Below are 25339 nucleotides of genomic sequence, written 5' to 3'. Positions count from 1 at the left end.
GGGTCATGTTCGGGTTAGCACTTTTGCAGCGTCTGCTCGCATACTATTAGAGAATTACTAAATGAGCTCAGTATCTGGCAGCGCCTGACAAAGCTTATCTTTACTCTTGAGTCAGCCGTCAAGGAGCAGAGTTTTATGTGCGTTTTATAATTCGCAGAGGAGTTTGTGATGATGTCATCAGCTCATTACAGCTGGCGTCAGATCAGTTGATTCATGAGCGTTTCGTAATAGAAAGAGATCACAGGATATTGGTGGAGGGATGTTCTGGGATCAGCAAAAGATGTTAGACTAATTCTACTTCCGAGGTCAGATACTGATCCTGAGCATTAGCATGAGCACGAAGCTAGTTTACCTGTACGATAAGGAACTTTTGAAAGCCAGCTTTTTTTCTTTTATTATGTTAACATGTTGTCCTTATCTCCTCCATTGGAAGCACTCGTTATTCTCTGTGTACAGACGCTATGCTCAGGTTACACAGCACGGGGGCCACTTTTAGAAAATGGACAGTGAATAAAATGACCTGATAATTCATTTGGGTTTAAAATATGCAGTAACCAACAACTGAGACGTTGACGGATGCCTTTTGGCCTTCTTTCGGAAGTATTTTTCTGCATGGGGATCAAGTCCTTAAGCCAAGTCCTTTTAACCATGAACCAAACCAACAAGCTCTGAGACTAATTGTGATGATCTGAATTAAAACAAACGTATTGAAATGCAGAAAGATGACCAAGACTGAGTGAATTAGAGATGTACTGATGCACTTGTTGACTTGTAGTCTTTAATTCGGAGTATAAAATTGGCTTATTTTATTACATTTATTGCAAAATATTAAGAAATGTACAAATGAGCTATTTGATGGTGAATGGAGTGGGTGGTCACGTCACAGATTTTTGTTGCATTATTCATTTCTTAGTGGGCTATGAGTATTGTTGTTTTTCTTGGGGAAGTTGGCTATAAAATATGTACAAGCCACAAGTGTGAATTTGTCATTTCTAGAAAAATCATAATCTGAACTGGTTATTTTATTTGTTGTTCCTAAAAATCAATGAAAACCGATGAGATTTGTTCTTGTGGAATTTTCTTTGTGCTATGTTATAGCTATTTTTTTTAAACATTTATTGCTACTTCTGCACTCTTGAAATAATAATTATTTTTTTTTAAGAATTGTTCATTGATAGGTTCTTTGGGGAACCAAAATAGGCCAGTTCTTCTGTGGCATCTCTGTGAAACCTTTCTTTTTAAGAGTGTAGGTCAGTTTTTGAAAGAGGCTGTTCATTTTTTCAGAACACTGTCATTGAAGTGATTTTACAGAATATACATACAGATTTTACAGTTGACATACAGAATTACCAAATTTTTCCATAAGTTAAATATATTAAGGTTCTGCAATATATAAATATATTATGGAAACTTAAATTCCTGTAGAGCTGCTTTGCAACGATTTGTATCGTAAAAAGCGCTATACAAATAAACTTGAATTGAATTGAATTTTAATATGTAAATATTTTGAATACTTAATATTTAGACAAGCAAATTCACTATAATTGATTTGTACATTGCAAAACCTACCCCATCTGCAATGCAAACAAATGGCATTCATAGCATGCAATCAGCAAGCACGTTGCAACAAAATCCTCGTCTATTTGTGTTTTGTATTGTTTTGCATGATACAAAACAAACGGCTCACAACATGAACAAAAAAAAATGTTTTTACAGTTGTGCTGTAGATTCAGTAGCAGTATTTCAGTACAGTGTAGAGTGCACATCGGCAGACATAAATCATTCTGTTTCAGTATTTTTTTTTTTCGTAATTACATTAGCTGGCTTGTGTGAGTGTTTTCTTTCATTGTATCTGAGAGGTAAGGCCTCGGGTAGAAGCATTGATATGCACATATTGGATTTCTTAAGGGGATGCAAAGGAATGTTAACCATATTATCCCACTTAGAGGCTCTTCAGGTTGCCAAGTTCTGTCTTGGGATCTCAGGTGCATTGTGCTTGCCGTCCCTCACTAGTCTTCTCTGTGGTCGCAGTCCTATGGAATGCATCTGAATTGTACGGTTGCCAGATATTATCGGTTTGATCAATGTCTCATGCTCCTAAAATGCACCTTGCAGGGTTTAGGTATTTTGTTCATCTTATCTTAGCGAGTCAGGAACTCAGAAACACAACACTGTGCGTTTCATACAGTCTGTTAAGGGGCCGGGACAGGGCGTTGTGTAATTTTTACTCCCAAATTCTGTTCTCTGGCATACGTCCATTGCCACACCCCATCAGCATTTAAAGAAGTCGTTGCACAGTTGTTGATTTTCAGCGCTGGAACTCGAAGTGCTGTGAATGTGCTGGGTAAAATCCCACAAAGGGCTCAACGGAAGAAACCGGATCAGGCCCTTGGGTACTGCGGCGAAGAACTTCTCTGTTCTTCGACCGGACAAATTGTGCATTGAGCTTCTAGAGGGGACGCTTGATTGAAAAGTTCACCTAAAAATGAAGATTCTTTCATCATTTACTCATCTGAGTAATTTAAAAAATATATTATACTGTTTCTTTCAATAAAATCAAAAAGACATACTGAAAAATCACTTTAGCATACAATGTCTTCCACTGAAGATGTGGTTTGGAACGACTTAGAATTGTTATGAGTTATGACAATTCACTTTTCTGGTGAACTATTCCTTTAAGTTTATTATAGAAGGGTTGTGTTTTGGTTAACCAATGTCGAGTCGGTCTCACCGAGTTAGCATTTTTTTATGTCCAGAGAGACTAAGATTTCTCCCTTTCTCAATTTCACTTTTTCTCTCTTCTTTCCTCCCACTTCAAAAAAAGGTTTTTTGAAGTTGTAAAAAAACCAAAGATTTTTGGAGTAAGTTTTACAAGAAAATATTATTTCAGTTTTTATACTTCAAATTGTCATGCTTAATTCGGTATGTTACTTACCATTTGGTATGTAATTAAATAATTACATAATGTAATTATGTAAATAATTAAGTATAAAATTTACTAACAATTTCTAAATAAACATTTCTTAACCAAATTTTCTTTCAGTGCAGTTCGGACCAGCTTTACAATCGCTATCAACGATAAACCTCCTGGCAGTATGAAAAATCAAGAAGCAGCATATTTAGTCCTGAATGTGTTTGTAGAATAGTAAGCAGGCCAATTCTTTTTATTTATGTTTTCGTGAGCGTACCTTCCCACAGGTGTCAGGACCATGAGACCTGAGCAAACACGCAGACCAGTGCAGCCAAATGGAGGTCAGGTTCTAGCGTGTGCGTTGGATTTATATCTCTGCGCTCTGGAGAGAAACTCTGGTTCCAAAGACAAGATGGAGCATGAGGCCGTGCTGTAGAATAACTCTAAATACCTTTTAAAATACTTAAAACGGATGCCCATTTTCCACAAGTTGATATGATTCTTTAGGGTCTTAATGAAAAGTCTATAACATACTTTGGTTAAAATTTCTCAATGGTAGTGTAAAACAACTTTTCAGAGCAAGCGGTTTTCTTGCATGCTGCTTTAAATGCAAATGAGCTCCGCTGACCCCACCCCTCTCTTCTGAGCCACTCTCTCTCTATTCATCGTGAAACTTGCTAAGTAGCACGTTATTAGGAAAGGTGATTTGCAAAGATTCATGAAAAAAAAAAAAAAGTATACTCACTACTTCTGTAGGTGAAGCTGGATCACGAATGATTCGCGCGAACATAAACACATTTAGATTGGGGGTGCATTCCCTTCACAAACAAACGTAATCCACTGCATCTTCAGCAGCTCAGATGTTGGGAGTAAATGACGACTGCTATGTTCATTATTACATCCAACAACAAAACACTTCCATCGCTTAGGAGTCGTTCTTGTCTACATCTGCTCTGGCATGGAAACAATGGCGGACTGATGACAGCTCACTCAGGGCGGGTGTAAGGTAAGACACCAGTCCAGTCTGTGCTGAAACGCTACTGTCAATCAACTGTCAATCGTGATGTCTCACAGACGAGAAGCTGAGAATGGCTTGATTTGAGAAAGGGGTAATGATTTTAGTAGATAAAAAAAAAAAAACTGGGTGGATTTTTATCATTATAGGGTGGTTGTTTACACACACTGCCAACACACATTTATGTTCAAACAACATGTAAAAGTGCATTTCACATCCGATGACCCCTTTAACGTTTTCACTGCGGTAACTGTTTCTAAAAATCTCTTTGTAACTACTTCTTTACTTTGTGTAAAACTAATGACCTAATTAGTGCTGCTGGTAAGTACTCTTCCTCATACATTCCTCATGCCTATATTAAATTCAGTTTGTGCTACATAGACTTTTGTCTTCGTGATTGGATTTTTAGCCAGTGAATGATATATGGATAACACTTAGAGTTAAATTAAATGGATTAAACTGCACCGTATCAGTGGATTACAAATTTACAGAAACAGGCTAATTTGACTTGAGCCAGTAGAAAACACCTAGAAATCAACCAGGTGTGTGTTTCCCAAAACCATCGTAAGCTAAGTATGCTTCTTAGTTCCACTGATTACTATTGGCAACGACTGAACTTGAGACTATAGTTGCTTTCGGGAAACGCACCAAAGACGGCCCTTGCAACCACCCACAATGCCATGGTACAGACATTGGCAAGTTTTGCGTGGGTTCACACCACTCACATTTTCTTCAAAAATGTATGTATTTATTTATTTTGCCTTTTAGCTTATGATTTTATTTGTACAGCATTTAGTCTTTGTCTCTCTTGCTTCTGTCCGTCCAATTGCCTCTAGGTTTCATTTTGAGAGACCACAGATGAGGTGGTAATATCTTGACGTGAATGTAGAAACTCTTTCTGGCTCTGGTTGTGTCTTCAGGGCTCTCTAAAAAGCTCCAGCTGTTTCAGATTTTGTTTCCAAGCTCTAGAAAGCGTTTTGTGAGTGGATGATGATGATGACAACGATGGTTGTGGTTGTCATAAGAGATATATATATATATATATATATATATATATATATATATATATATATATATATATATATATATATATATATATATATATATATATATATATATATACACATACATACACACAAGCAAGCAAGCAGGCAGTATATGTAAGACACAAGCAAAGAAGTGTCATTAACTTCTGGGAAGAACGCTAATGCACTTGCAAAATGCCAGTAAACACACAAACAAAACTTTCTCCTTCTCACTTATAAGCACACGCATTCTTACCCCAGCTGCAGTATGTACACACACACACACACACACACATACAGTGTACCCTCTCATTACCACTGCACCTGTCCTGAACTGACAGAAGTAATGCTGGACAGCTCTTAATGAGAGAAAGCGGCTGACAGATGAGACAAATACTGACAGAGAGAGAGAGTTCACGGTCAGAAATGAAACGGAAATGATTTCTGAACTTGGAATTTCATGCAGCAGTCAAAGTGTCAGTTTTTGTACATTACTGTAAAAAAGTTTAAGGTTTGTTTAAGTCTCTTCTGCTCACCAGGCTGCATTTATTTATACAAAATACAGTAAAAACTGTAATATTGTGAAATATTACAATTTAAAAAGAACTGTTTTCTATTTTTATCTAATTTAATATGTAATTTATTCCTGTGTTATTAACTTTTTAGCTTTACAATACTGTGATATATGGAGTCTTTAATAAACTCTTTAGACATCAGCATTATTTATTATATATATATATATTGTCTACCAACCTATCACATACTCATACAAACGCTCCTCTATTTTCTCTTCAACAAAGGGTTTCCTCACAGGCATTGTACCTCATTGGGCATATGTGTGAGCGTGTCATACAGCTAGTGACCATTCACTCTCATCTTTGCCATTGTAGTGTAATTACATCCAGTCATCACAGAGTGTGCGTGAGTGTGACCGGTGAGGCATTTGTGTTTTGTGTTCGTGTTGTTGATCTAGGGCTTGCACGGCTACTCGTTTTCTCTAGTCATCCAGAAAAGTAGTGGACTATTCAGCGAGCCAATGTTTACCTTATGTAAATGTTCTGCCATGCAGCTGCAGAGAGTGTCTGTGCAGCTGAGATTTGAAAATAGTGTCTAAATGAACACAGGCCCAGCACTGACTAGTTGTAGAAATAATCAACTAGTTGGTACAATCCATTGTAGTACAAAATCATATGTCTGATAGAAGCTTTTTTTATGCATGTGCTTAAGTCTTAAGACAAGGTCAATTCAAAGGCTACAGTTGACTTGAAGTATATAGTCTATTTGCACTGAAAGTTTCAGAGTGAACAGTGGCACTGTGTTCATTTACACGCATGCAGCTTATAACACAGGGCTTTCAGATAAATATTTTTGTGGACATAAGTTTACAGTATTTCAACAATATTATGCCAAAATAAAAGCTTGAATAATGATAATGATAGCTTGAGAGTTTGAACATTTGAAAGGGAATATATTAAGATTATTATTATTTGTATTGTATTAACAACTTTTAGTTGTTGTTTTAGTTGTTTCTTGAACACGAGACCCTTAAAGGAATGGTTCACCCAAAAATAAAATTGTACTCATCCTCAGGCCATCCAAGATTTAGATGAGTTTGTTTCTTCGTGGGAACAGATTTTGAGAAATTTAGCATTACATCAAAATGATGTCAAAATGAGTCCAAACAGCTGATAAAACATCACAATAATCCACAAGTAATCCACACGACTCTAGTCCATCAATTAGCATCTTGTGAAGTGAAAAGCTATGTGTTTACACGAAACAAATCCATCAAGGCTTTTGTACCCTTGCTTCTGTCCAAAATACAAGTTCATAATCCATAATAAAAGACTATCACCTGTGGTTCCCTCACATCAAAATCCACCCACATATTTGTTTAGAACAATTTGGACTCTTTTCACTTGTAAACGGTGCTTGATCTGTGCATATTTCTCTCCTGATTCAGACAAGATAAATTGTTTTACTGGAGAAAGCAATTAGGACTTATATTTTAGCTGGAAGCAAGTGTTTGTTGTTAAATTCTTGAAATATTAACTTAAAATCTCAAAGGGTGTGTCAAGTAAAAAGATTATATATCTAAGTGGTTCAGCTGACAATAAAGTCTGTGAATCCCTACTTTACCATATCGCAAGATGAATGTGCATGAGAGAGAAGAGACTGTGGTGTTTACGCTTGAACTTAGTTGAGGGTTTGTAGGTATTTAGTGCATGTTTGTCAGTTTGATCTTTGCACAATTACTGTAATCATCCTAAACACAAATGCAAAGTAAATTTGCCTATAACATTCATTAATGAAGAAGTCTTCAATTTGGTGTAACAGTGACATAATGACGCAAGTTAGTGGGCAAAAAAAGGTTTATATCATCTGTGAATACAGTAAAGCATGAAGATTTCCCATAAAAAGATGTGAAACACGAGTTTGTTTGATTAGAATAATTAAAAATGAAGTGACAGAAATGTAGGGAATTAGAGTTATCACAGGAAAAAAAGACAAATGACATGACCAATGTGTGTGGGGCATGAGAGAAGAGAGACAGGGAGAAAGATGGAAAGAGAGATAGTGTGGCAGAAAGACAGGAGGTGGTGGGTGCCTCATTTGCATAAAGGGTAGGGCACAATGCCCAGTTTAGGAGAAGGGTTGGCGCCTCGCCGAGTGGCGGAGGTAAAGAAAAGAATGAGAATAAAAGCGAGGGAGGAGGGGCGTGCAGTGGGGAGCTCAGAACATCTCTAGTTTAAACCTAGCACTTGGCACTGGAGCTGCTGAAATATCAACCATAATTACATGCAGTTATTTACAGGTTGTGACTGGATGTATATGCCGGAGCCTGACTTCCTTATGACTGAGTACCAGGGTGATTCTGGGATGTCAGTCTCCTGTTGTGCATGAACCAGACAACGACAAATGATAAGGCTCTTCCATGTAAATATGAGTTTCTGTCATTGCAACTGACCGTGATAGAAGTTTTCGTTAGTCGTTGGATTTATATGTGTGGTGTTTTGATGCATAGACTTGCTTACAGTTGCATCTTATTTACATTGATGCATTTGATTTTGGTTGCGCTTTATGTTGTGTAAGTAGTATGGAGGGTGGACAGTTTTGCTTGAGGACATTGCTCTTGCCGATGCCTTGGTCTATCACTGAACAGAGAGAAGGACAATACTTCATTTAATGAACTTTAAAGGAATACTGTGTGTATTCAGAGTAAAATGAAGCTGATGTAGCTTACAGCAGAGTCTTGGTAACTTCTGATAGAGCCACTGAATGAAATCACCACATTCATGAAACCGTTTACAGACCCTTGGGCTGTCACAGAAAGAGGTGCGATTTCTCTATTTTTCTATATCTTTATGTAGTAATTGCTTAGTAGGTTTATTATTGCATTTTTTTATATTAAGCTGTCACTTTTACTTTATGAATTTTTTTGTTAGATGCAGTTGTGAAGGTCAAGGCCTTTGTGATGGGACAGGTCAAAATCAACACTTTATGGGATGGAAGGATACAGATATTTGTAGAAAACTACATTCATTTCATGCTAGGTTCATTTTAACAGTAGTTTTATTAAAGATGTTAATAAAAACACATCAGTGTAGGATACCATGTCCTATCTGATAAGTTTTTTCCCCTGCCCCTATATCAAAAGACTTTGCATTTAATATTAAAAACATTATTTGCCGTCTTAATGAATCTTCTCTCTCTCTCACACACACACACACACACACTGAGAGGGGAGAGTGCAGTGCGCTCACAGTAGGCAGTATCAATATTTGGTGTGGCTGGGCAGTCGGAGCGGTTGTATTTAGTCGCTGTGTAAGCGCTATGGTGTCATGCCGTGCTCGTCTCCGCATTTTTTCCAGTTTACACTTCATCAGTCTGCTGACTGATCTCACCGACCCAGTCCAGTTCTCTGAGCTACCCACACATGTTCCCGCAGTATTTAATAGGCGTCTCTAAATAGAAGTCAGAGTGTTATTATTCTTACAGCTAGGCTCATGTTGTCTAATAGACAGACTGACACCTGAACAAACTGTAGTATAGGCTAGATTAGAGAATCCATCTCGCGCGATCTGAGTAACTTCTGTGCTAACTCAAATTACAAAAACCTAAAATAGCTATATATTATTTGTAAAATCTTGGGGAAAAAGTACTTGTAAGACTGCCAACATTTTGTTGTGACGTCCTTTGGGTTGGGCTGTAATGGGGCACTTTTTGAGGTTTCTCTGATTTTTATTTTTTTTTTCTTAAGCAAAATGTGTCTCAACAGCTTTTCTGTATGCATTAAGAATATTTACCCGTGGAGCTGAAATCACATAAATTACTCCCAGATTTTCACATCTTGGAAACGCGTCCGTTTATAAAACTGAATTAATTCCAGATAAAGCACCGCAGCGCTCCAAAACACCTCTTAGAGAACGGGTTTGTTTTAGCCGTCTATGATTTGTAAGTAAAAAAAAAAAAAAAAAAAAAATATTATATATATATATATATATATATATATTTATTTTTTATGGATCCTCAGGTTATATGCTTTGGCTAAAAATCTCATAGGCTACACGAGCTGCTTGCTTTCTTTTTGCATAGCCTGTCGAAAAAATGTTTTCTTAACTAAAACACTAGGCTCTATTTATGCATGTTATATGAGAGACAAATTATCACGTGATGTAGCAGACCGACCTATTAAAAATTAAAGTCATCTGTTACAGTTTAGATCGTAGATTAATGATTTTTGTTGTTGTTGTAAAACTTAAAATATGCTTGAACTGGTTGTCCTTATAAATGGTAGATTTATTAAAGATTTTAAAAGATGCTTATTTAAACATTAAATGGTTTAATAGCAATAGCCTACATTCTACGAATAAAAAAATGACAAAACAAAACAACAAAAAAGCCCTTTTCTTTTTTAACGCCCCACTCTGCCTTGAATTCAACACGATTTGGCATTGGACTGAACGTTAAAGAAATTAGTTATTAAATTAGGTTTATAGATAAAATATGGATAGGATGCACAAGGGGCACATAAATGTTGTTTTTAAAATATTTTACCACCGTATTTGGATTTTTCATCCTACCCCAGATGGCTATTTCGGCTGGGTCCCAGTTCCTGGAAATAGGCTATATCGTAGGCCTAATTTCTTTTGATTATATATTCGATTTCGTTTTTTCTATTTTTGTACTTTAACACTCGAAAAAGTTTTTTTAGTAGGCTATATGTGCAAATTATTATGTTCTTCAGTGATCTATACGAATAGGTTTGACCTTTTAATGCAGGCTGAGGAAGAGCTCTTTTTTTCTCCTGTTGTGAGGGGTGTTCACACAAGTTTCATTATATTTTGTGGAAAATATTTCTTGCAAAAATTCCCTAGTTCATGTCATATTTCTCGGCTCTCGCTCATCAGCCCCGCGAGTGTCTGCTTCTTTCCATCCGCAGCCTTTTATCCTGTCTCGCGCTAGAGTGACGGAGCTCAAGCTCCCGCCAACGCGATTTAAAAAAAAAAACGTTAGAGGTTTACAGGTCCGTCGCATTAGGCGACTAAGAAAATCATATATTGTTTCTAAAAATAAAATAAAAGAAAAGAAAGCAACGGAAAAGAATAAAACCCATTCATCTTAAAAGAATAGACTGAAGGCCAGAGGTATGGTGTATTTTTTTTAATAAGTCTCTCTTTACGAGGAACACATTTTTGTCGTTATTGCCACTGGATTTGTTTTCTTTGTCAGTGTTATGTAAAATAAAAAGGCCTTTTGAGTCACAATTAAGCCCGTTTTCTTTTGTTAGTCAGTTTCGGTCTCCGTATTGGATATAATAAAGGGTAACAAACACGTTTCAAAACGATTAATACTACAGTTTGAGACATTTGATGAGCCTCCAGAATCAAAAAATCCCTAAACATCTGAGTAGAAATTTGATAAAATTAATAAATGTGATAAGACTCAGAACTTTTATGGGATTCATGTGTACTGTGGTGTAATATAGTAACAGGTCTTTTAAGGATAATGGTGTGTGAGAGTGAGTTTTCACAATCTCAGCCCTTTTCTCTCTTTCTCTGGAAGAAGTAGGCCTCTATCGAGAAACAAACACACAAGATACGCAGCAGAGTGAGACAGCCTTTCGTAGAAATCTCGCTTTCTCAAACTTTTTTGTTATCTTCCTCTAGCGCTCTCCTTTCTTTCAAAAACAAAGGTCGCTGTTTAGAGAGGAGAGTGTCATACAAAGATAAGATAGGCTGCTGTGGTATAAAAGAGTCTGAATAAGGGCATTCGGCAGTGAACAGATCCAGCAAGCTTGCTTTATATGCCTTTTATGGCTTGCATACTAATTTAATCTCATGATAACAACACAGATTTCATGCTGTCATAAAGTTTGCTTTGTCAGATTTGCTGCAATCATTCAACCAATAGTTCAAGCAAGAGCAATGAACTTGTTACTGACACTTTTTCTCCTCAGGTCATTTAATGTAGACACTTTCAAACTCTTTGTTTGCAGACATGGAAATTATTTCATGGAAATAAATGTCTGACACAAAATCCATGTAGTCTGTCAAACCAAATCAGATACGAACTGTAACAACATGCAGAATGATTGCAGTTTTGCCTACAAAATGTAGGCAAAACAAAATACCAAGTCACCTTGCTTTGCACACAGTCAACTGATATGAATTGTGTAGAACTTTCCTTTAATTTGGATTGGAATTATGTGAAGTGAATTGCAAGCCAATGGAACATTCAAAAACAAAATGACACGCCAACCTGACGCTCGGCTTTGTTTGTTAGGAAACACTGCATTTACATAGCAGGCGCCTACTGGCAACTGCAGAATAGTCTGCAGTGATTTGCTTTGAGAATGAGGCTGCTTCACCCGGTGGTCTCGGATAGGCCTGCTGGTCGCCCTAAGGTGTCGCGTAGCCCTGAGAGAGTGGCATATGTTGCATAAACTCATAGTAGGGATTAAACCAGATTAAATCACTTGATACGAATCTGCTCAACTAGCGATTTCCCTGGCTCTGTCTATGGATCATAACGGATCATTGCAAATGGGGATTGACTGAATTCCTTTAATATGTTTTATATAGTTTGGTGCAGGATTTAATCATTGAATGTTTTGTGCGCTACGGCACGGGGTCAGAGTGAGAGAGTTTCAGGCCAGCTCATGAAACCGTGACCAGTGCTGTGTTGTCATTACATCTGGTGTTCGTTGATAATGTACATGTGCCGTTGCAAACTTTAACATTTGGTTTTCAGCGATGTATTGAATATTGTTTTTGCAAATCCTGCTGATTTAAATATTTGAACATGGTAGCTGGCTAACTTATACGAGGATGTTGAAATTGCGAGATTGATTTGCATTACTCTTGAATGCATCAGTTAGAATGGATTCAAAAGGAATTAATCACAGTATGTCAGTGTTTTCCTGTTAAAGGATGTTTATAAACTTGAATCTGTCACGGAGTTCTTTATAACAGGATCATTTCTAGAATTTTATTGCAAATTAATCTATTATTATAGGTAAAGAATACTTAATATATGATCATATATATATATATATATATATATATATATATATATATATATATATATATATAATAAAATTATTTATTTTACTTGTTTTTTAGGTTGGGCTATTATTTGGCATTTAAATAATTTTTTGGTGAACAATACTTAATGCTAAATGAAAAATATCAATGTATTTCTTTAATAAAATTGAAAACAAATTTGCTGCTTGGACTTGCTGTTGAAAATACTGGCAAGACAAGTTAGTTAATAGTTGTAAGTTAATTGTTGAGTAGTGTAGCATTGTAAGAAGAATAGGGATTTGAGTTTTTCTTTTTTTAAGGACACAACTATTAAAACATTTTCTTATAAAAGCATTTTAATGTGAAATTTTTGTTGTTCTTTAAAAAAAATCTCTTTTTATTGTGTCCAAATGTTTGTATCTGACGTGGTCACATTCTCAGATAAAGTTCAGAGAGAATGTTGGTCTGCTGTGGACTATGTCTCTCTCTTTGCTCTTTGTTTGTGCACCGAATCTAAAGGCAGCTGCTGGTCTGTAGCGTCTGCTGGGAGTTTTGGCCCGTGCGTTCACACGCCGCTCAATAGAGGGAGGGGACGGGGCAAACGGGGACACTGCTGTGCGCTCGCTCGATGGAGGTGATGGCAAGTGCATTGGTGAAAATGGCAAAAGTGCGTGTGTGCATCTGAGCTCAGTTCTTGAAGACAAGAAGGGGAAAATGTAGGTAAATTGGGGTGGAAATGGAATACGGGCGGTGCCGCTGATTGGCGCATGTAAAATTAATGTGCTCTGGACTTTGCAGTTGCACAAGATAGGAACTTGTTAATTTGGCAAAGTAAGGAGCCAACCCACTGACCGAACCCTACACTATCTCCCCCCTCGCTCTCTCGCTCAGTCTCTTTCACCCTCCCTCTGTCCCTGCCTCCCTCCCATTCAGCCTTCAAGCGTGCGTATTGGCTGAGCGATCGGGCACCCGGTGCCAAATAGGTGGGCTCAGCTTCGCGCTGGCACACTCTGAGGCAATGGATAGGAAAAGAGCATGGAGAGGAAGAGAGAGATAGAGTTGGAGAGGAAAAAGGGGAAAAAAAGAAGCTTCTATTGGGTTTGCCAGCGGTCGTACTCGCTCTTCCAACATTGATTCGGTTCTCTCGTTTTTTTTTGTTTTTTTTTTGCGCTCTCCATTCGCTCCTCTCTACCCCCCTCTCTGTCTCTCTCTCTTTCTCTCTGTCTATCTCCCATTCTCTGTCTATCTCTTGCTCTCTGTGTTTCGAATGCAGAGCACGCATATCTGAACAAACACCACTTACTGCTTTGCCAAACATTTTTTCTCTTTGTTGCGGTATTTGTGTATTTATTTGTGTTTTTTTTTTTTTCTCAAACAGTGAGTACAATACTTTTTGATTATGAGAGATTTCATTGTCCGCTTTCTTGTGCTCATATGTAATATTTAATTTTTGGTTTTGGTGGCTGGCAAAATCCCCATTTTTTTTTTTTTTTTTTTTTTTTCAGAACTTCTTTTTTTTCCTCTCATTTCCCCTGTTTTGTGTGTTAAACATTTCTCTCTTGTATTTCTTGTTTTTGAATCTCCAGAGCTGTCACTGTTGGGCTCCTCCACGATTTTCTGAATTTTTCTTCTCTCCTCTTCGACTGGACATTTTTACAAAATTTTAACTTTTTGAGTTTTTTTTTTTTTTACTTTTGCAACGACATTAAAATCTCTGATATTGTGCACTAAATAATCAGGGTATGTAGTGTCGAGCTGAGTGCGAAGAAGACATTTCACTCGTTTTTCCACTCCTTATCAGCCAGCAGGGTATATGATGAAAGTGCAGAATGGTAACTACAGATGCTTTATTTAGTTGTTTTGCTGCATGTCTTGTGCATTTTGTCTGTGGCGTGCTGCTTCTGTGTCTGCCGTGTGGCGATGTAGTTTGGATCAGGACGTGCGGTAGCAGGGGTTGGTTGTGCGGTTTGGCACAAGCGACAGTGAGCAGCTGTTGTGGACTCTTTACGTCTGTCCCTCAAAAACATCATTGTCTGTTTTGAACTGAGAAAAGGATCTTTTGAAACACAAAAATGTCAGTGTAAAAAAATGCAGAAGAAAAAAGTGAGGTTACTTAAAATTTCAGTGTGTTTTTGTTTTGTTTTTCATAATAGCATGTCTGTAGTTTTATTATATACTCTGGTTAGGAATTTTTGTTCTAAATTCTAAACAAGCATAGCATTGTCTGTTATGCGATGCTTATGACGTGTGTGTGTGTGTGTGTGTGTGTGTGTGTGTGTGTGTGTTTGTTTGTCATCCTGGCAAACGCACACTCGCACGTTTCCCGTACCTTCCTTCACAAAGATCCTTCATGCTCCGAGATTCTAACGTCTTCTCCCCTTCCCTCCTCTTCTCTTCCCTGCTTCCCGTCTCTCCCTCCCTCTCTCCATCCCTCCAGGATGAATTCCATCCCTTCATCGAGGCTCTCCTCCCGCACGTGCGGGCATTCTCCTACACCTGGTTCAACCTGCAGGCCCGCAAGCGCAAGTACTTCAAAAAGCACGAGAAGCGCATGTCCAAGGACGAGGAGCGCGCCGTCAAAGACGAACTCCTGGGCGAGAAGCCCGAGATCAAGCAGAAGTGGGCGTCGCGGCTGCTGGCCAAATTGCGCAAGGACATTCGGCCGGAGTTCCGCGAAGACTTCGTGCTCACCATCACGGGGAAGAAGCCGCCGTGCTGCGTGCTGTCCAACCCTGACCAGAAGGGCAAGATCCGCCGCATCGACTGCCTGCGGCAAGCCGACAAGGTCTGGCGCCTGGACCTGGTGATGGTGATCCTGTTCAAGGGGAGCCCGTTGGAGAGCACCGACGGAGAGAGACTGGTCAAGTCCCCGCAGTGCTCCAACCACACTCTGTGCGTGCAGCCGCACCACATGGGAGTGTCCGTCAAGGAGCTGGACCTGTACCTGGCCTACTTCATCCACATGCCAGGTCAGTGGGTTACGCTCTCTTTCTCTGCCCTACGGCTACTGATACTTGAACGTGATTATTTGAGAGGGGTCATTCAGGGTAAGATGACACCCACATAATCACCATCACATCCAGCACACTTATGAACACTTGATTTGAGCGTCTCTGTTCTGTGGCCAGAGCCGAAATTACACCTCAAACAGGGTTCCCACAGTCATGGAAAAAGTTGAAGTTTTGATTTTTAGGCATGAAAACATTCAAAGTCATTTAAAAATACATGCAAATGTATATATTTAATTTGTAACGTATTTAGCTATGCTCTGTGTAGAAGAAATCCTATCGAACTGCTTGGAAACATTTGTACAATAATAAGAACTACTTCTTAAAGTTGTGATTTGCAGTCATGCTTTTTCAAAATTCATGCAAATTTATGTATTTAATAATCTCTTTGGCTATGCTCTCTATGGAAGAAATCCTATCCAGCTGCGTTCAACTCTCAGGATGATTCTGTGCTTTTTGGAAACATTTGTACACTCACAAGGACCGTTTTAAAGTTGAGATTTTTCGGCATAAAACATCAAAAATCTAAAGCATTTCTTTAAAAGCATGCAAATTTATGTATTTAATTTGTAATCTGTCTGGTCTTGCTCTTTATAGAAGAAATCCTATCCAACTGCATTCAAATCTAAATGATTTTGTGCCTTATGGAGACATTTGTACTTTATCTATTAATTCTAGAGATTAATAAACGTAAACCCTTCCCAGAAAAAATAAAATAAAAATACTAATTTAAAAATTAGAAACCCTGCTGAAATGTGAATAACTCTATTGCTCATAGTATTTCATATGGTATTTTCATAATTTTTGAGATGATTTATTGTTTATAATAAGATGCTTTCTTTTTGTTTTGTGACGGTGTTTAAATATAAATATTATGTTGGTTGTATTCACAAGACGGCTGGCCTTTTCAGTTCTTCGGTGCCATCTTGTTCTCTCATTGGCAGTGTGTTTTAGAGTCATATCCTTTTGGAGCGAGTGTGTGTGTGTGTGTGTATTCGTGGATAAGTTACTAGCACGGTCTCATACGTTTACTGCCAAACAGTGTTTCTGACACGGCTAACACTCTCTCTGACGCACACAAGATCTGACTGGCCAAGCACACTCAGGCCAACAGATCCATAATCCTGTGATTACAAATCTGAAATGGCTTTCTTGCCTTTTTTCTTTTTCGCTTTTGTGACCAATTCATTTTCATTTTGTGGTACTGCAAATAAACCACAATTATGAGGAAAGAAATTGGCATATTTTCAGTCAAAAACAATAAAAGAGCCTTTAACAAAATATATGCAGCTGAATTTGAAAGAAGCTGAACAGTTTCCTGCCTGTCTTTCAGTCTCTCGGTCAGCGCACGCACTGGTTCACTCTGTGCCCAGCAAGGTTGGCTATCGCGCTGCCCGTTCAGAATGTTTGCTGCTGTGCTGCAGTCTTATCTTATCAGGCTAATTCCAGTGTGCACTGCCGCTTTTATCAGGCTCCAAATAGCCTCGCCGGAGACTGGCACCCTGCAGGGCAGCCGCGCACAATCCCGGGGCCCGTGGCATCCTGTGCCAGAGCTCAGGGGGCCTTTCTCAACCCCAGATGCACACAGTCCCCATGTGCTGCTCTGGTTGAGGGCATTCAGTATTTTCTTTAGCTGTTATTTTATTCTTGATTTTAGTTGTGCATTCCTAACTAACACCACAATTATCCAAATTTGAAATGGCCTGACAGTTCAATTCAGGTATTTGTTGAGTGTGCCAAAAAAATATCTCTGCATTCTTTGTCTTGAATGCTACAGCTCAGCTGTTTAATTTGTTGGTTTGCGTTTGTGTTTTTGTCCTTGCGATTGTTTATTTGTAGCACAAACTCTTGGTTTATCACTATTAAATGTGGCCTTCGTTGTCACACTCTCAAATCAAATATTCCTCTTTTGTGTCCATAAGAAAGCGAGAGAGAACAAGAGAAAGAACAGCTACGGGAGTTGCTACAGTAATTGCTCTAGTTGGCACTATTGCAATGCCGTTGGTGCGGGAAGATGCATGTCTGTGTGCGCGTGTGTGTGTGTGTGTATGTGCTCGGGGCACTCATTTTCAGCCCTCTTTCTTGGTATTTTAAAACACAGAGATGTAACATTCACACAAAAAAAACACCCTAAAACAATTTTTTTCTTGAAACTGCAGTGATGGCTAGCTGGAGAGTTTGCCTTTTTCATATTAAATGCTTTCCATTTTAATTGCCTAGGAAATGGATCGCCAGCGTTTGAACTGAGGCCCGAATCTTTAACCACTACCCTGTGGTAAATTTAGACTTATATTTCTGTCTTTGAATGAAGTGTGAAATGAATTGATTATTTATGTAAGACTCTAAGTAGTAATCCAGATGTATTGGAGGTAAATGTGTGTTAAAGGTGTTTCCATTAAGAATGGTGATTATGGGGAAAGTTGTCCTAATGGAGGGAAGTGGCTTTTGGGTAAAGAGAATTAATTTTATATCCAGGGCTTTATTGTTAGCGCTGCTAATATATCATTATTATGAGAACATAATTTTAACTTTTCTCTATACTTTAACACTCAGGAAATGTAATATTTAACCATTGAAGAGGTGTGAAAAATGTGCTTTCTGCCATTTTGTGCATTTAACTGCAGCTCTTTAGAAAGGAAAATCTTAATAAAACATCCATCCAGCTAATGCATTTATTTTTTCTGCTAAATAATTTATTCAGTATACATGAGGATTTTTATTTTTTTTAAATAATTTATTACGCAGCAAATGATTAGTAATAAATTACCATTTTGTTTTCTGTAAAAAAAATGCTTGATTTAGTAATTATTACTATTTTCTAATTGTGCTTAATTTGTTGTTATGAAAAAATGCCTTTTAAGGCTTGACCCTTTTCTGAAATGAGCGTGCAGTAGTGATTTCTCTCTGTCTGCATGCAGCATTGTGGGAGTGTTTTGTTTGGAAATGAAATGTTTGGAATAGCTGTTAAACAGATTATTTCAGCAGTCGTCATTCACTTCGAGCCAGTGTACATAACGCGTCTCTCTTTCTTTCATCACTCTTTCCGCTTCCAAGTGTCTCCTCTCTCCTTTGTCACTCTTCCTGTCTTCCTGGCTCTTTCTGAAAGTCTGATAGACTGTTGAAATGGAAGGAAAATTCACCTCCTTGGGTCATTGGTCAGTGTTTTTTTTTTTTTTTTTTTTTTTGTGGAGAATCTCCTTGCATCATTTTCCATAATCCTATATTTGTCCTATATTTCGTGCTCTGCTTTGACTCACCTGGCCTTTGGGTTTATTGCTTAAATATGCCACCACAGCACTATTAAGCTCCTGGCATTTCTTGACTATTTTTGTGATCTTTAAGCCTTTATAGTTGATTCATTACAAGAAAGATGTGAAGTATACCCGTAGATCTGCGTGTAACTCTGAGTTTTACTTTCTCAGCTCCCTACTCACCACAGACATTTATGGGCTTTTTAAGAGCACAAAGGAAGGATTGTAAAAGTGAAACATGTTAACACAAACAAACCGGTATCAGCTCTACTGAATGAGCACCTGCTTTTAACTCCACATGAGGAACAGACAGAGAAGGAAAAGTTAAAAAGAGTTTTCTGAGTTTTCTCTTCTCAGTAGCTACTCTCTTTAGTGTTTTATTTTTTTGTATTAGTGTCAAACAAATCTGTGTATCTATTCTACATTGTGCTAAACAATATATTGAATATTTACAACTTATCTGAGATTTAGCTTATGATATTATCAACTTTCTGAAATATCAGTCTTTTCGTATAATGGAAATATAAGAGATCTATAAAAGAGATTGTTTTTAATAGAATTTTAGTAATTCCATTAATTTCTGTGAATCAGATTCAAAATTTCAGAATCTAATATTTATTTGCTTATTTATGCAGTCATTTCATGCATTTCTCATGCATTAAAAGTTTTGGTAACACTTTATTTTAAGGTGCCCTTGTTACAAGTTACATGTACTTACTAACAACTTACTTACATATACTTAATAATGATAAATTATGCATAATTACATGCAAGTAACCCTAAGCCAAACCCTAATCTTAACCCTAACCCTAAATTTAGTACTTAAATGTATAATTGCACTGTAACAGGGACACCTTAAAATAAATTGTAACCAAATGTACAATATATAATAATACAAATAAATATATTTAATACAAATATATGAAGGTTAATGCTGTTTAACACATTGAATCACTGAAGCACATAATGTATACAAATAATTTTATTGTAGTAATTATTTAATGTTATTCTACCATTTATTTTCTTATTTTAAACACACATTTTTAAAACGTTTAGTAAATCACAGATTTACTAAATAATAAAAAAAAATATATATATATTTTATTCTAAAAAAATATTTTAAATGTTTTGAAAATGTTTAAATAAAATAAGAAAATAAACTGTAAAATTACATTTCCTATTATTATCAGAAGGCTGAAAGATTTAAAACCAAACAGCAAAAAAAGTGTTTTTGTGTGCCTCGAGAGTAAAAGCGAGAGAGAGACCGTAATGTGGCCCACTCACAACGACTCTGGTTACGAGTCAGAGAACACAATGCCGAGCTCAGTAACAGCACAGGCCTACTCATTACACACACACACACACGCAAATACAACACAACAGCCGCGGAAAGTTGAACCATAACTCCAATCTATAGGAGTAGAAGTTCTGCATTAGTGCAGTTAGATTGAATTCTCATGGAGCTCATTAGATAAAACCTCTTTAGAAAGAGGAGAAAGGGATGATCAAGATCGCCGAGGGGCGAGAGAGAGGGAGACGGAGAAAAGGCGAGGGAACGGGGGCAGCCTCGTCTGCCATTTTTTGGCACCATGTACGGTGAGCTCTATGTAGAAGGTGCCAGAAGCTCATCACTGCCAACCTCTCTCCTTCTGATCCTTTCTTCCTCTCCCTCTCCCTCTCTTTTCACCCATTCTCTGCTGCTCTCTCGGGGGGCTCAACCCCAGCGTCGCCCCGGTCGTCTTAATATGTCCTCCTATTTTCAGCTCAACAGTTACGTCAATTATTTTTTTATACAATTAGATTTGTTTTGCATATTTGCGTGGACGTGTGTGTGGAGAGGTGACGCTTAGTTGCTTGCTTTTTTTTTTTTCTTGATCGACTTTGTAGGACATCGAAGACAGTTTCTTTTGAATCAGCACAGGCATTTTTTATCCGCCTCATTAATGGGAATCTGGATTATGAGTCCACTTAGCAATTCTGGTTCCTGAACGATTCCTTTAACGCTTCTTTTAATAAATAAAGTTTATAAAATAAAGTTTAATTTAACAAAGTTATTCAATAATTTATCAAAGTAAATTGTGTTTAAACTAGTGCTGTCAATCGATTAAAAAATGTAATCGCATTAATCACCGTCCTGGTTTAAAATACTAGGACTTACCTATAAATGTGTTGAAATAAAGGAATGCATGAGAAACTAGTTTAAGGAAACAGAACCTTTCACATCTCCGCCAGGAATGAGACATAATCCTTATTATTCTTTTGTTTAATTCAGCCATTATCAGCCTTTATATTGGCAGTAAAACGTTTACCAAGTCACATTGCTTCAATCCCAGTACACATTTACAAAACTATTATCAAAAGTTTTTCTAAATAAATACAACAAAACATTTTCTTACGACCTTACATGAAGTATTATGATAAAATGCATTATGAAGAAGAATGCATTTTATCTGTTCTGCAGGTGCATTAGAGCTAACATTAGCATCATGCTACATAAAACAATTTATGAGATTAATAGTACACTTACTCAGAACTCACTTTAAACCACCATCGAGTGTTTGTAATAACTTCCTTTTGTGATCTCATGTGTATATATATGCTACACTTTGGCGACCGCGGTAGATTATAAAAATAGCCCAAAAAACCGCGACCCACAGTTCTGTAATTTTTCCCGTGACTGTATTTTCAAAATAGCCCAATTGTGCGGGGAAACCCCAACCCTGGCAACACTGGTTCGCTGTACCTTTATCACATATGCATATAATATCTCTCGCGCACTGTTGCTCTCTCTCTCTCTCAAATACCCTCGCTCTCTCTCGTGCACGGTCTCTCTCTCCCTCTCTCCCTCTCTCTCTTTCTCTCTCTCTCTCTCTCTCGGACACACTCGCTCTCTCTCTCCACGTTCGCTTCACTTTCGTATAGCCCGGCACCGCATAATCACACAATCCCTGTGTCCCAATGTGCATACTATACACCCTATCTGCCCTAAATAGTATTGAAAATGACTAATATCACATAGAAATTAGGATGGCTAGTGTGCACATTGGGACGCAGGCAATGATTTCCTTCAGCGTGGCGATGAAGGCATTTAATTTGCGTTAAAAAAATATTAACGCTATTAATTTTTAGATTAATCACATGTGTTAATGCTTTAATGTTGACAGCCCTAGTTTAAACACATTGTATAATTATATTGCTGCATTTTATATAGGCTAATTATTAATATTGTTTATGTACTAAAAGGTTCAGTATAAGACTGAAAGTGACTTGCTTGTTCAGTGAGTCAGTTAATTCATTTTGACCGATTCACATAATGAATTAGTCATTCTATTGAATCAAACGCATAACTATAACTAGTCTTTTTATTAAAGGTGCAATTTGTAATTTTGTTGTTGCAAAATTAGTGCAGCATCATGTAAAAGCTTCCAGATGATTCATTTTTTTTTTCCTAATTCTATTGAATCATATGTAATTGATTCCAAAAAGCTATCTCTGTTCCCATTGTAGAAGTGCACTATAATCAGAGTCTTGATTAATTAAATTAATCAGTAAGAGTGTCTGAAAACCAAACGGTTACCAATAATAAAAAAAAAATATATATATCAAAATGTCAGCCTTAATGAGACAACTCGCTTATGTAGAATAAAAACTTCCCCTTAAAATATAAAATCCTGTGTAAATGAACATTCAGTACTGTTCAGTTTGTAGTACTGTAAAATGTTTTATTGTGGAAAATATTACCGATTGCACCTTTAATAAAACTGGCTTCTAAGCGTTAATAAGTTGCAAATCAAATCTCGCTGTTAATGCTGTATGTTCCTTATAAATTATTTTGCAGGGATGCTGTACGTTCTAGTTTAAAAACCAAAACAAAACAGTTTCGTTTTTCAGAATAACCTGAGCCATTTCCTAAAGGTCAGTTTCTGTCAGTCTCCCATGGGCTTCACCACTCCAAACTTTTCCTCTTCCAGCAGATGCACGAATGGCACAAAGCTCAGCGGCTCGTCTTCCTCTGTGAAAGGCCGAGCCGTCATAAATAAATTCTTTCTGGTGTTACTTACCGCATGCGAAAGAGAGAAGGTGTTGTGTTTTTTTGGAGCTCCTAGTAAGGGAAAACGGTTGACAAGCACAACAGAAACACAGCGAATCCATTCTGGCATGCGTTTGTGTGTAAGGGAATAGGCCTGGAAAGCAGTTTGGACACAGATCTAGGACGCCCGTCTCAGTGAGCGGGAAAGAACGCAGAGAACAAGGGATGAAACCGGAGAGAAAACGGCAAGGAACAGGGGGATGGGATAACAAGGGAAAGAAAGGCTGTGTGTGTGTGTGTGTGTGTGTGCGTGTGTTTCATAATAAGAGTGTGAAAAATAGGCCTGTAAATGAGAGTGCATAAAGCTTCATGGCTCTCAGCTCCAGAAAGCCCCATTCATCAGACGGGAGCATCTTCCCGCTCTTAAAACAATGAAAGGCAAACCCCCCCCCCTGTCAGAGCAGAGGAGAGTCTGTCGTTTGTTTACAGAGATAACAGGATAAACGAGAGAAAGAGAGAGTGCGAGAAATAAAGTGTGTGGTTTTTGTGTGCTGAAACAGAGGGCCCCTGTATGCCACCGGATGAAGTGATGGTGGGATAGCACACGATTAGTATGTTAATAGGCAAATATAAAGTGTTTGTGTGTCTGTGTGTGTTTGCATTAGATCACTCCGGGCCTTATACATATGCATCAACATACAGAAGCGTTTTTGTTTCTGCATATGGGTGTGTTGAGCTCTGTGTGTGCTTAATTATGAGTTCACGTAAAAGAATCGGTGTGTATTTGCATACGTACATGTTTTGGCATACATTTGGGAGAGTGTGTGTGTGTGTGTGTTCGGGCAATTGGCACCTGTTGGTCTCAGTGGTGTTCAGATTTCTGTTTTTCTCTTGTTGCATATTTTTCGGCAAAGGTTATGCTACTTTTATTTATTAAAAACACAAAATGGCTTGACAAGACGTTCTGTGTGCTGTGATGACACATTGTTGAAAGAGGATTTAGTTACATAGCAGCCTTTAAATTTTGATACTTGCTGATTGGTAGCAAAAGAAAGAGAAGGCATTTATTGTGAACTGGTAATTTTGTATTTTTTTATAAACTTTTTTTTTTTCAACTATCAATTATAGTTGAAAAATTGCACATTATATACTGATGTTCTTCAAACATTCTACTTAAGGATTGTTTTATTCAGAATTAGTGTGATTTTACAATTTTCTGACTTGATTTTAATCTTTTTCATAAAAGTTGTGTTGGGAAATCCCAAGTATTAAAGTTTTGCAATTAATTAATCCCGGAGTGTAGATCATTGATTCAAAATCTGAAAATAAATGATTACTTGCATACACTGTTCAGATGTTTGGGTTTGGTAAGAGTTGTTTTTATTCTCAACAAAGCTGCATTTTTATTTAATCAAAAATATGGTAAAACGGTAATATTATGCAGTATTTTTACAATTTAAAAATAACACTTTTATTTGAATATGTGCTAAAATTTAACTTATTCCTATGATGCAAAGCTGAATTTCCAGCATCATTACTCCAGTCTTCAGTGTCACGTGATCCTTCAGAAATCAGTCTAATATGCTGATTTGGTGCTCTGAAACATTTATTATTATTAATACTTCTCATTTTTGTGGAAACCATGATACTTTTTTCAGCATTCTTTGATTAACAAAATTCAAATAAACAGCATTTATTGAAATTATTTTAACATTACAAATGGGTTTTCTGTCACGTTTGATCAATTTAATTCAAGCTTGTTGAATAAAATCAACCCAAACTTCATTACGTAATATATTAAAACAAAAATGATTAAAACACTATTCTTTTGCTGCTGCCTTGCAAACATTGTTTATACTCTGGGAATGCAAATCTACTTTTTTTTTTTTTTTTTTTTTTTTTTTAAGTTAAAACAACTTTTCTGGAAATATTTGATTTTTACCATGAAGTCTGTAACAGAGTTTTCTGTGGCAAAATGACAGTGGTCCCACACAAACACATGCTCCGCCTCCACAGTCCGTTGGCAGCAACAGGATTGGCTCTGATTTAGGCTGGTGTCATGGCAACCAAATAACCCAACATAACTTGTCTGGGCTCCATTCAGGGTTCTATAAGGGCAACGACAGTTCCCATGGAGTCTGCAGCCGAGCGTTGGGATAGACATCATTTCTCTTAGATGGGTTTTTAAGGGTAATATCTTAAGCACCACATCAGTAAGAAAGAGAGAGAGAGAGAGAAATATACATTTACAAATATAGAGAGGATTTTCAACATCACGCATATTTATGTCGCATGGCTAGTTGCCCGGAGCTGCCTCCTACACGTGAGAAAGAAAGAGAGCGCGTCCATAATAAACGACTGTACAGTACTCTATTTTAAACCGCACCATTCGTCTCGCATGAATATTCAGCTGCATGCATATGATTTGCAATCGTTCTGTCACAGCCATGAAGCAAATATCCATCTGTAGGCCACGTTTAGTCTCGGAGCCAAACTAATACCACCTTACACTATTCGCACAAGCTCTCTGGATTTCATCAGAGCTCAGAAACATTTATTTATTTCACTTCTGC

At 37.4% G+C, this 25339-nt stretch overlaps 1 protein-coding gene across 43 annotated transcripts in view; it reads left to right on the top strand.

Annotated features, from left to right (window-relative positions):
* nfixa (nuclear factor I/Xa) overlaps positions 1-25339 on the top strand; it is a 95994-nt gene that overhangs the window by 24214 nt on the left and 46441 nt on the right. For 35 of the 43 annotated variants that reach the window (XM_079421582.1, XM_079421592.1, XM_079421589.1 and 32 more), the window contains one exon: positions 14915-15446. In XM_079421582.1, coding sequence (XP_079277708.1) covers positions 14915-15446 — 532 coding nt within the window. Of the gene's footprint in view, positions 1-13481; positions 14310-14914; positions 15447-25339 lie in introns of those variants that run through there. The other 8 variants (XM_079421597.1, XM_079421599.1, XM_079421576.1 and 5 more) reach the window with 3 other exon arrangements.

This window comes from Barbus barbus (assembly GCF_936440315.1).
Source record: "Barbus barbus genome assembly, chromosome: 7".
In the NCBI taxonomy this organism is placed as follows: Eukaryota; Metazoa; Chordata; class Actinopteri; order Cypriniformes; family Cyprinidae; genus Barbus; species Barbus barbus.
Note: the sequence above shows the minus strand (reverse complement) of the source record. Positions and strands in the feature narration are given on the sequence as shown.